Source organism: Lathamus discolor, chromosome 2 (genome assembly GCF_037157495.1).
Source record: "Lathamus discolor isolate bLatDis1 chromosome 2, bLatDis1.hap1, whole genome shotgun sequence".
Taxonomy (NCBI): Eukaryota; Metazoa; Chordata; class Aves; order Psittaciformes; family Psittacidae; genus Lathamus; species Lathamus discolor.
The window spans coordinates 35,339,156-35,351,750 of NC_088885.1; the positions used below are offsets into that span (position 1 = coordinate 35,339,156).

At 42.0% G+C, this 12,595-nt stretch overlaps 2 protein-coding genes across 2 annotated transcripts; one reads left to right on the top strand and one right to left on the bottom strand.

Annotated features, from left to right (window-relative positions):
• The first annotated feature begins 92 nt into the window (after positions 1-92).
• Positions 93-7,739, top strand: CLXN (calaxin). The gene is made up of 6 exons (XM_065666378.1): positions 93-184; positions 481-636; positions 2,101-2,205; positions 3,668-3,819; positions 5,963-6,067; positions 7,528-7,739. The coding sequence occupies exons 1-6, from the start codon at positions 94-96 to the stop codon at positions 7,570-7,572; spliced, it is 654 nt and encodes a 217-aa protein (XP_065522450.1). The 5' UTR covers position 93; the 3' UTR covers positions 7,573-7,739.
• On the bottom strand, positions 7,666-12,555 carry RBM48 (RNA binding motif protein 48). The gene is made up of 5 exons (XM_065666376.1): positions 12,357-12,555; positions 11,464-11,654; positions 11,190-11,335; positions 9,673-10,208; positions 7,666-8,059 (listed from the first exon to the last, which is right to left on the bottom strand). The coding sequence occupies exons 1-5, from the start codon at positions 12,549-12,551 to the stop codon at positions 7,973-7,975; spliced, it is 1,155 nt and encodes a 384-aa protein (XP_065522448.1). The 5' UTR covers positions 12,552-12,555; the 3' UTR covers positions 7,666-7,972.
• Between the last annotated feature and the right edge of the window lie 40 nt (positions 12,556-12,595).

Genomic DNA, 12,595 nt, shown 5'->3' on the forward strand with positions numbered 1-12,595 from the left:
CCTTTGCTTCCGTGCATGTGTGTTTACCTATGACCCGCCAGTGGCGCCGCAAGGCGGCTGTTGCCAGCCTCGGGCCCGCCTGCCCGCGTTACCATGGCGGCCGCAGTGAGCGGCCGGCCCCTCACCATGAGCAGGAAGAGGCTGCAGCAGCTGGTGGACACCCTGGGCCACTCCACCAAGCACTGTGAGTCCCCCCTGCGGGAGACAGGCCGCCGCCGCTGCCTGAGCGGCGTTCGCGGCAGGCGGCCACCTCCCCTTGCGCCTGTGCTCGTTCGGTGGCCTTGCTGACCACCCACCGCGGGGAGGGAGGGGAATGCCTGCTGAGCCCTTAGGAATAGGGGACGGGGTGGAGCAGAGTGAGGCGCATCGGTTTTACGGTGAGCACCCGAGGTGTCCCGGCCCTGTGGCTCCGCTGTGCCTGGCATGCATTTTTACCCACTTAAGTGATAAAATACGTTGGCTTGTGTTTTGCCTGGGCAGTTAATAAAAGCGAAGTGGAATGTCTGATCAAGCTCTTCGACAAGCTGGTGGCCGAGTCCAGCAGCCGCTTTGCTGCAGCCGGCTTTGACCGTAACATGTTCAGAGATATTCTGCACAGCGCATTTGGCATGACGGATGAGATGCTCATGGACAGAGGTGAGACTGGTGGGTCTAAAAAGGGTGGAAGATTCTAGTTCTACATTGTTGACCTGATCAGCATGCCTAGATAGATAGAGCCATCTTGTTCCTGCAAGGACAGCAAAGTGAGAGCTGTGTTCAGGAGCTGCTTTTTCCTTATGAGGGATAGTTTTCCTTGCTTGCACGAGGGAGGCCAACCAGAGGCAGTTGTACTGCGTTATCTTGTGGCTGTTTCTCTCCCAGTCGCTGTAGGGTCGTGACAGAAGAGGGCAGCATGGCGTCACTTGCCTCCCCGGTGCTTCCACCGGGACCTGCAGTCGCTGCCGCTGGTGGACGGCGCTGTTTCAGACTTGGGGGTCTTAGGCACGCCTATAGAGTGGATGACTTCTGGAATAGAGGCGCTGTGAACAGCACAGAGGGGGCTAGGCAGACAATAGAGGGAGATGAGAGTAATGAGCCAAATAACTCCTTGAAAATACAGCGATTTCACGGACTGATAACATGACGGCCACATCAGCAGTTGCTGTGGAAATCTCATGGATGATATCTGATGTACAGGTGCCTAGAGGAGGATATGAAGAGGCATTAGTCTGCTGTTCTTTTCAATTTCAGGCTGCCAAGAGTCATCCCTTGGTTAAGCTTGCTCCTGTTGTCTAGCAGGAGGGATATTTAAATACCATAAAATGAAAACTTGTTGCTATTTTATGCAGCAAGGTAAGTGTGCCTTGGAAGATACCTTACATGGACACATTCTTTAAAATTATTTTAATGCTTACATGCAGAGGGCCTAATTTCAGTTTGAAAAAGCAAACCTATTGTTTTCCAACTCCAAAATGCTTGGCTCTGGGTGTAGGGTGTTCTAGTAGCCAGCTTACTAATTAACATTCTAAAATACGAATTATTATAGATGTTAGTTGATGCTTTGAATCATACCTGGTATTTGAAGTACTATATTACTGGCTGTATGAATAGTAAAGCTGCAAGACTGAAAGGTTTTTATTTCAGGGAAGAAAAAAAGATTTTTGGTACAAGAAAGACAGGAGGTTGTTTTACTTTGTATATTTAAAATACTTATGTACTGTTCCTAGGATTACTTTCTCTAAGATTTTCTGTGACAAAACCTAGTAATTAAGATCTTCTCCTGTATTGCAAAGATGCCTCAGTGCAAGGGGTATTGTGATTTATTTGGTTTACATCTGCATGGAAGCATACTTCCTGTCGTAGTTTAAGTCAGGAAAGCAACAGATCAAACAAGATGTCTTATCCCAGTAGGATTCTGGAATGGCAGATCAGTAAACTGAGGGGTGAAATTTCCTTTGTTGTTACATCTTAGAAAGATCCAAGAAGGGTTATCATACCTTGGTCAAAACGGAGAAACATCTTCAGAAAAAATACGGGGTTATATTTTCATTGAATTTAAGAAAATATTCCTTTGTGTTTCCCTATTGTATACATTTCAAATGTATCTAATACACTTCCCAGTGTTCCGCACTTTTGATAGAGATAACAACAGCTGCATCAGTGCGACGGAATGGGTGGAAGGCTTATCAGTATTTCTTCGGGGGACACTGGAAGAAAAGATCAAATGTAAGATTTATCTGTGTGCTGGTGTTTAGTAGTAATCATTGAATTTGTGATTATTACTTGTTGCTTCTATTAGAATTTAGTAGTTACTCTTATGAAGTATTTGGTGATTGAAAAGTTTTCTTCTGTATAGCTTAATGCAGTGAAACAGAGTTCTGAAATGGCTTCTCTGATACAGAGGTTTTTCTGTGTAAACTGCCATTATCATGGCTGCCACCTGATTTTGTTGCTTACAAAAATTAGCATTTGAACTTGTTCTACAGCACACAGTTTTGACAGATTTTTGTATTCACACACAAAATTAGAAAGAAGCAGATGGAGCTAAAGGGGAAGTTTGGCTACATAGCACAGTGTCAAGCCAACCAAGACCTGTGCCAACATTCATTTACCGGCGCAATGGGGACACAGCAGTGATTGCATTAATCCCAACAGTTCTTCAGCTTGGAAAAATGGATGGAAAAACTGAGTCTGTAAGATGGTCATGATAACCTTTACAATAATGATGGAGAAAGATGGGGAAGATAGAATAACAGAAACTCCAGAGTTTTAAGAATAAATAAAAAAAAAAAAATAATAGGACATGTGGTGGAAAAAAGTAATAGAAAAAGAATAATGTCAGCATGTTGTTTCCATAGTTCCCATGTTGTAGCAACAGCCATCCCTAATGTATTAGATAAATCCATTTGGAAAGTGGTCTGGGATGTCACAGCACCAGGGTGTATGCCCAGGATAAAAGTCAGTGTATCAATACAACCACAAGCAGTAAAATATGCAGTCCTGCACTATAGCATACACTAATGTGTAGTGATACACGGTGTTGCTTATTATAAGTGTACACCAGTACAGTTTTTCACTGCAGACATTGTCAGGAAAAAAACCCACAAACCTCTTGTGTTCCAAAACTGAAGAGGTTGGTTTGTTTGCTTAAATAAGTTTTGTGAGAGATAAAAGTGCATTATGTAAATTGTATTTACATAAAGTAAATAGTATTTACATAAAGGGTATTATGGTTGTAGATTTCTGATTCCAGGAAGGTAGGAACAATTAGGCAGGTAAGTTACAGCTGTCTTTTTTGTGCTAGTACACCTGACTCTTCCTTTTCCTTTACTTTCCTAACTCAGTTTCTAAAATAACAAAGATGTGCTTTGTATGTGCAAATTCTGTCTGATACAGACAGCTGGTCCCTGTCAGAGACCAGAACCTTATTTATATTCTAAATAAACAACTTCAGAGAAGTTAAAATCTGTAAGTTATTATGGTTCCTGTGAACTGAAGACGATTTATTTAAGCAAAATTGATTTTCACTATAAAAGACAAATAAGCAGTGTGTATGAAGTATTATATATGATAAATGTGGCTCAACAAATATTCTGTACAACATACAATTCACATTTTCTGTCTAGACAGCTTTAATGGTGTGTGATACAGTATGTATGAATCTAAAATTGGTTTATCTTTCAAAAAGACTGTTTTGAGGTTTATGACCTGAATGGTGATGGATACATTTCAAGAGAGGAAATGTTTCAAATGCTGAAAAACTGTCTTCTCAAACAACCATCCGAAGAAGATCCTGATGAGGGAGTTAAGGACTTGGTAGACATAGCAATGAAGAAAATGGCAAGTATTTACTTATTGTGATACTTCAGTGTCTTTCAAACATCTATTAACTGAACCTTTGAGCATTCCTATCAGGTAACAAAATTAATGGGTCTGATTTACAGTGGGATTCTGCACCTCAGAGTTAGTTATGTACTTGACAGAAACAAGTCTCCTAAGGAAAGCCAGAAATGTAATCCAGATCTAATGAGTCCCAGTCCAGTATCCTCACATGAAACTGTTTATTTATTATGTGAATGCATTACAAACTTTGTGTATAAGCTAGCATGTGTATGCGTGCATACACGTGTATGCCCAGTCAAAACGAGCCCAGTCAGAAGTGGAAAATTCAAATGCATGAGCTGCATTTATTCCAGTGATAGGCATCTGCAATAGCTTTATTATTAAGTAAATGTGTTTTAACAATTGCTCCTGAAATGCCTTTTGCCAATTTGGTATCTTCTATTAGAATAGTAATCTCAAGGTTATTAATGTAAAATATGTCTTACTATGATTAATTTACGCTATCCAGATCAGCCAGGAACTGTTTCAACATTTTCATCAAATCAAGAAATATAACCTCCCTGCCTGTGGTGGTGTTTAAAAGATCTGACTTAAAACCAGATCTTGATGCTCAACTCTTTTTATTCAACCCCGTCTTTTCTATTTTTCAAACCCACTCCTTTTGCACACCCTCAGTGAAAGGTCCATCTTATCCATAGTTCTTGACCATGCTGAGCTTAGTCTTATGCAGAAAGCAAGCTATGACTCAGCAATTTATTCAGTTTTGGAGCCGCCTACATGCACAGCTTTCCTGCAGGCTGTTTCCAGAATGAACACCCTCATGTCTTGGGCAGTTGATAAGTGAGCTGTGCTAGTCCAAGCACTATACTCTAGACATAATGAATCTTCATGTGTGTAAGAATACATTATGAACAAATCATGTACATAATCCCATTTCAGTTTTTCCACAAGAACATAATAAAGCTCTGACATGTGTCTGAAGAATGTCCAGATCTGATTTGGCTGCTGGGCAGTTGTCCCAGTAGGATATTGCTGCCCAACTTGGTATCAAAAAATGCATTTGTGGAGTCCATCACTCAAAGAAGTAAAAGTTGCTCTGAGTAATTGCCTGTAGGTACCATGGCACTGTGACTAAGCGTATATTCAGTCACATGATACTGTTTTCATTGCAATGGATATGCTCATGCCCTCCTCTCCCTTGTGTTGAGGGGTGTAAAGGTAGAGGGTACCTAGCCACTTCTGTTTCTCTGAAGCATCCAGTGGCAGGTTTTCTTGTTCAGGGATCTCTGCATACATAGCTCCTTGCCTCTGCTTTTCTGGCCATTAGAACCTGTGCTCCCTGCGCATTCACTAGCTGTGATGGTTCCATGGCTTGATCTTCAAAAATTTTTATTTGGCCCTTTGCCTTGAACATAAATCATACCCACCCATCAGTCTTCACTTAACACCTTAATTTTATACGGTTTAAAGAAGTACTTATGCTCACTGTAGGATTTGTTGGTGTTTTAAGCTGCCATGTCAGTAGAAACAGGTTTTCAAATTGTAGAACTGCTGAAAACACAAGGCTGCTTTTTACACCTCGAGGAATATTCTGCTATGCTGAGATTCTGCAGTACAAAAGAAGTGGGCTGGCATCAGTATACTCCACCATATGTTTCTGGGTGCTGTATGTGTAAAAGACAGGGCAGGAGTGTACTATAGAAACCACCAGGGTAAAGTATTTCCAGCCTCATGAATAAGATGTAGAATGTACTCATTATGTAAATAGACACACAGAATATATTGTAACATTTTCTCCTCCTTTTAAGTCTCCTAATTGTAATTTATCTCAGTGCCAACTGTGATTGAGATTTGTCCGTGCAATTATCAGCTCAGCCTCTTCCTGTGATAAAGTTAGGTCTTCTCTGGAATTCTGTTAGCAAAGCCGTATGAGATGATAGTTGAGCTTGCTCCCCCTTCTATACCTGAGGTAAAGGCAAATAATACAGATCTTGTGTGAGCAGAGACTCATGGCCCAAAGAAAATAATACTTTCATACTATCAAACTAAAAACAGAATCCATGTCAGTAAAACACCTGTTAAACAAAAGTTGTTCCTACAAGTAATTGCCCTTTGCTGAAAAGTTCCCTTCCTTTTGTAGGACTATGATCGTGATGGCAAGCTTTCTTTTAAGGACTTTGAAAAAGCAGTCAGAGATGAAAATCTTCTCTTAGAAGCCTTTGGACCATGTTTGGCAGACATAAAGGTACATCAACAAAAACAAAAATGCAATACTCTGTACTTTTGGTAAGGAGGTGAACATAGCATGGAATCAACTGTCATTACCTGGGGGCTGCTGAAAGTGATAAACGCTTTGGTTGTGAGATATGGAGTGAGGTATGTCAAGTTGACCTACCTTTCACGGCACTGATGTTTCCTTACACAAACATTGGTACAAAAAGAGCGTAAGAACACAGTTACTCAATGTTTATCTGTCCCAGGGCAACAATATAGAGAATGATCTTCAGTGAACATCTTCTCAGACTAAGAAAATGAGATCATTCTCTTGAACTTCTTATGCCAAAGATCTAAAGAAATACAACTCCTTTCATTTTTCTTCCATCATGTCATTTAATACCTTGAGAGTGTTCATCTCTGAGTGTTCATCTCCGAGTGTGGCATGGCTGGTTTTTAATTACACCTAACTCAGCTTTTTTTAACGATCCATCTAATTTGGGGTTGTTGGTTGTTTTGGGGTTTATTTGGGAGGGCTGGGGGGAAAGATGCTCACTTCCTCAGTGTTAAGCTCAACTGTGGAGAGCATTTCTGCTCTAGAACAAAGAACTTTTTCCCAAATCCAATAATAGTTATTCTATTTGAACTTACGTCATTTTTAAATATTGAAAGTTGTGCCTTCATAGAGATGTAAAAGCACAACTCTGAAATACATGCAGTGGCTCCTAGAAACAGAGGAGCTGTGTAATGCTGGTGAGATGCAGCAAGTTTTCATTCACTGGAAACCTCTATATCCTGCCAGCTCACTTGCCTGGCAGGATAGAAGACAGGAAGTCATCTTGTAGCCAGAATCGCAGGGGGCATTGCATCATGTCATCTGCAAAGCAGCTGTTTCCAAAATGCCAGACTGCTGGCAGACTTGCCAGGGTTTGGGAAAAAACAGGGAAGTACTTGGGTTTGTACACCAGTGAAAAGGGTTTTGAAGTTTCTGGACAGAATCACATTCGCTAATCAGCACAGAAAAATTACTAGTTTTCTGTAACCTTAACCTAGCACTGGGTTCATCCCCCCAGCACCAGCTCTGCTGCCCAGAGGTGGCACCCGAGCACTCGCACTCCAGGATTGTTACAGCACAATGCTGTGGGTATTTGTCCCATCACCAAGAGAAATTTCACTCCTTTACATTAAGTCATGCCACTTGCTGGCATTCCTGCTTGCAGCCAGTTTAACTCATTCTGCAGCTGGACCTTCTTGCCCTCCATGCCAGATCATTCCTTGGTCACACATTACCACAGCTGAACAGTTACAATTTGAATTTCCCCTCAGCTATAACTTTGAATGAATTTACCTCTTCTAAGCCAAAAAGCAAGAGCTATCCTAACTAACTGCACGGACTTGCACTGCTTACACAATTCAGTTCAGCATCCTTTCTGACTGTCTTTAAATCCTTCAGTTAGTTGAAAATGAATTCTGGTTTTGTTTTTTTAACAGAGCCGTATGGCATTTGAGCAGAAAACCTTCCGGGAAACCTTGTAAACTGTAACTCCCAGTGGAATACTGCTGTAAGAGGTTTTTTTCTTCACTGTTCTGCATGGTATAGTAAAAATAGGAACAACTTGAAACTCATACTAAGTTTCTATATTCCTTTACTGTAAAAGCTAATGAATAAATAGAATTTACTTCTATTACTTTACCTAAACACATCTCTTCAATGAGTTATGAAATATGTTACAGTATGAGGTACACAGGGAAAGATTGTAGTGCAATGATAGTACATTATAATGATTTGTTCATTCCAAGAAACAAACGGATACAATTTTTAACAGAGAACTGGAAATACAATATAAAATAATTTTATTATTGACATAAAAGAAGTATTTTAAACTAAATCCATTGAGGAAAAAGAAGGACTGTAAGAAGATGCTGCCAGCAGGATCTATATTCTTCTTCTCTGCTTTACAAGTGGTTTGGCTGAGCTACACTCTGGCTTTTCCACAGATGTTCTTGACACAGAATCTGCTACCTAAATTGGGAAGAAAAAAAGAAGTCTTAGTAAACTGTAACCACTCTTTTATGCTAGTTTTAGAGTAAGGCCATGTCCTGGGTTCAGCAGTAGCAGTTATTTTTCTCCTCCTTAATAGCTAGTGCAGTGCTGTGTTTTGTTTTTCTGGCCTGGGAACAGTGTTGATAACGCTGATGTTTTTAGTTGCTGCTCAAATGTTTGGTCTGGCCAAGGACTTTCTGAGCCTCATGCTCTGCCAGGGAGGAGGGGAAGCCGGGAGGAAGCAGAGACAGAGACAGGACACCTGACCCAAGCTAGCCAAAGAGGTATTCCATACCACAGCACATCATGCCCAGGATGTAACTGGAGTTACCCAGAAGGGCTGGGGACTGCAGGGTTGGAGGAGGTATCGGTCAGTGCTCGGCTGGGGGGAATGGGGCAACTTACTGGTCAGCTCATGTTGAGGTGTTGTATTCTTTCCTCTTGTTATTTCCTTTATCATTATTATCATTGGTGGTAGCAGCAGTGATTTGTGTTATACCTTAGTTACTAAACTGTTCTTATCTCAACCCGTGGGAGTTGCATTCTTTTCGATTCTCCTCTCCGTCCCTCCGGGTGTAGGGGGAGGGCAAGAAGCGGGGGAGTGAGTGGATGGGCTGTGTGGTTTATGGCTGACTTTGTTTAAACCACGAGAGGCCATCTCTCCAAAATTTGAGTATTGGGAGGGATATATTACTACAATCATGTATGTACTGAATCTTCCTGCCAGAAAAGGGGAAAAAATAGCACCAGAGGCAGCACTGAATACAAGAGGTGAAACTCAGAAAATGGAAGTGCTCACAGTACCATTTTTGTATGTTAACCACACAAACAAATTTCAGGTAGTCAGTGTTAAGAGTGTTTTGTATGTTATCACCCCTCTCCCTACCAGAGGTGTTTTCAAAGGTTTAGTATGCTTTTGAAACTCAGGTACATATTTTGACATGAACTTTAGAAGTGTATTTAATATGAGGGGTGTTTATTTATCAATTTGACTGGAGATAAGCTCTTTTAAATCAGTCTATTAGTCAGAGTCAAGAAAGCTTTTTCATATCTTAATTTAAATGGAAGGTTATAGCAGGAGTGCCTGACCTGCTAATGGATTAATATCTTCCATAAAAGACTAAATAGCTTAAAACAAGCTTCTCACAGTAGAATTTGTGCTTCTGTACATCTTTTAATGCCAAAAGTAGTGTTGGAGCAAAATTACATTGAACTCTGACTTCATTATTTTTCACTCCCTTTCAATCAGAAACCAGGTACAAGTGTCACACTGGATTCAGCAGGACTACCTGCAAAGTTATTTCCCCTCCCCACGTGGAAAAAAAAAAGGTGTAGTTTACTAAAAATCATGTAGGACCATGCACTGACATTTGTACTTTCTGAAGTGTCGTGTCAGAGGTATGGAGTAGAACTGCCTGCAATATTCTGCATTATGGAAGAGTTAAACAGTAACAACGCTAGCTTTAAGTGACAGATAAATTGATAATACTGTGTAAGTGTTAATTTCATTTTTCTTACAGTCTTTTTATGGATAAAAAGCACACGGTACCTGTGTTTGAAAATGAAAACATCAGAACTTGCAGAACCCATACCTCTTTCAACTTAGTTCGAATTAATGTAGCTGAGGTATTCAGTGAATCATCATCCAGATCCACTTTAGGTATTTCTGGTAGCTGTGGACCAATGATGACTTCAGTATTGTCCATACTTGTTCCAATGAGGGAAAACTTTGTACCTTCTTCTCTCTTCCTCTTACGTTCTTGCAGGTGAGTTGTCCGAGGCATAAACCGATTGATTCCATTATCAACCGGAACTGTCCTTTGCTGCATTAAGGAGTTCTGTGGAATATGTTCTACTGGATGTGCGTTTATTGTTAGGGATGTGTTCAGACCAAAGTGCCCAGAAGTTTCAGCAGAATTGTTATCATACTGGGGAAATGTCAATAGGCTCTGACTGTGATTCCCACAGGGATACCCCATGCTGTGGGATACCCCAGGAGAACTTGCAAAGCAGGATGGATCACAGTTACTGGCTGCATGTGATCCTGATGTACTCCATGGACGGTCATGCTGGGAGTTCTTTGGGACTGTCTTCTTAGGCCCATCTACTTGCTTTAACAGAAAGCAATCTTTGAAACAACAACAAGAAAAAAGCAGTATTGCTTTTGTCATTATTATGTTTATCATCATTATAATGTCATTATTAGTTCTAACACATAAAACCCATTTAAAACAATTACACCAGCAGTACCAGTAATACTCAATTCTCAGCCACCTTTCTGTGATTCTTTTTTCTCAAGTGGCACCTTTCAAGCTGGAGTTTCCCATCCCAGTCCCTCTGCTGGTTTGCAAGGGAACACTGGAGCAGAAGTATTTCTGCCGTTTTGAGAACACAAGGGAAGTATTTCTAATGTTGCAAATCAGTGATTTTTACCTCAGTTATGAGTTCAAGGACAGGCTGTTTTGCAGCATCAAAAAAAAAAAAAAATAGGTGTTTTGATGTTAAAAATCAGTGATTTTACTCCCTTTCAACATCCTCATGCAATGAATAGTAGCAAAGTACATAAGCACAAAAAAGGGTGCTCAGCAATTTGCTGATTTCTTAACTGGCCCAGGCTTCAGTGCTGCCTAGCAAGTCTGCAGTGCAGCAGCCCCAGTAAACCCAGTCCATTCCTGGCATTCCTCCAGTGCCCATATGCAGGCTGGAGAAATTTTTTGTGAAAGTTCTGGAATAGTCCCCTTCCTTACAAAATTCTCCCTCTGAGCATGCCTGAATAAGCTGGAACAAAAGTGAAAAAGATGACCCCAAATTTCCTGCCAGTGCTTGAAATTCCTGATAATATTTTGAAAAGAAAACTTCAATTATTAAAGCTCAAGCATTTCTTTTAGTCTAAACCAAAAATGTGAAGTTGCTTTGAAAAAGATCCAGCCCTCTATATATTGAAAAATGTCTCAATTCTGCTGCAAACATACTGAAAATGCATCTGTAAAACAGTGTTTACTAGTTAGCTAGTTAAAAAGTGCTTTCTTTAATGGGCACTTCAACCAAAACCTCACTCACCCACCCCTGAAGTGAGACATTAATATTCCACAGAAATTTAATTACAAACCTCTTTGATTTGTTGCTTTCGCGATGTACTTCCTTCTATCCTGCAGCTTCTCCCTAGTTTCTTGGACTGTTTCAAACTCTGGAGCGTAGCACACATGCAGCAAACTACCAAAGAAGCTTCGTTCATCCATTTTTTTCTTGGCTACCCTGGAGGGAATTAAATGGAATTGGCAAAACTGAGGATTTTACTTCAACTCTCCAGAATTTTAATGGATTGTAAATAAAGTATAACAATGATTAAAAAAGCAAGAGGCAAATACTGCTGTCTCCAGTACCTTGCACATTGCAGTTTTTGGAATTTTATCAGATAAACTTCAGTAAATTGCTCTGCTGGATATTCATCTAGAGCATGATACTCTTCAATGGCACCGTATAATGCAAATTGTTCAACTAATTCCTTCATAACCCCTAATGCAGGAACTCCTTGTATTAGTAAATAACGAGATTCCAAGTTGATCGTATAAACCTGGGTGGGGAAAAGAAAAACAAAAAACCCGAGTATTACAAAGTGTTCACATTATTGCTTCACTGCCGAAGTAAGCAATTTTCTCTATGTTTTCTGTTGTTCCTCAAATCCTCTCAGCATGCTGAACCGCATCCCCCCCCCCCCCGGACTGTTATGACTTCAGACTCTTGAAAGAGCTCTCTTTCTCAGGGCAGCCCTAGAAGGTGCCGTTCAGTGCACTGTACGTTAACTACGCACACAAAAAGCAAGTCCACCATTCTTGCTGCTGTGACAAGAAGCTCCTCCTATGCGGAAAGCAGAGCCCACCTGGAGCCGCTGGGCACCAGATCTTCAGCACAAAAGCAGCCGAGGCCAGCGGCCCTGTGCACCTAGCTTCCTGCTGGCCATCACGTCTCCGTGCGCTGCTCTGCATCTCTGGGTCTGAATTTCGCACGCAACCAGCCTACTCGCGCCACGCGCATTCCTACACGATTGATTTACAAAACGTAACGCGGAGTTAGCAGGTTTACCAGACCCAACTCTTCCTTCGGGCGCCTACTGGGTTCCTGAGCCCTCGCACCGACGCACCCCGCAGCAAGGGGAGAAGAGCTACAGCCACCCGAACGGGGACAAGCACTGAGGAGCCCGGCGGCGCCACAGCTGGATCAGCCCGGCTGAGAGGCACCTGAAGCCCCGAGAGGCCGCAGCCGGGCCCGGCCCCACCTTCACGGCTCGCGGCCTCCGCCCCTCCCGGTACTTGGCGCGCGACTCGCAGACCCCGAGCTGCGTGTGGTGCTTGCAGGCATCGCCCAGCCCGCCGCCGCTGCTGCCGGCAGCCATCTTCCCATCGCCCGCCGCGCCCAGCTCAGGCAGCTCCAGCTGCTCGCCGAAGGACCAGTCAACACACAGAACTCTCATTGGCTCTCGCTGACGTGATCAGCCAGACAGAAAGAGCCGAAGCC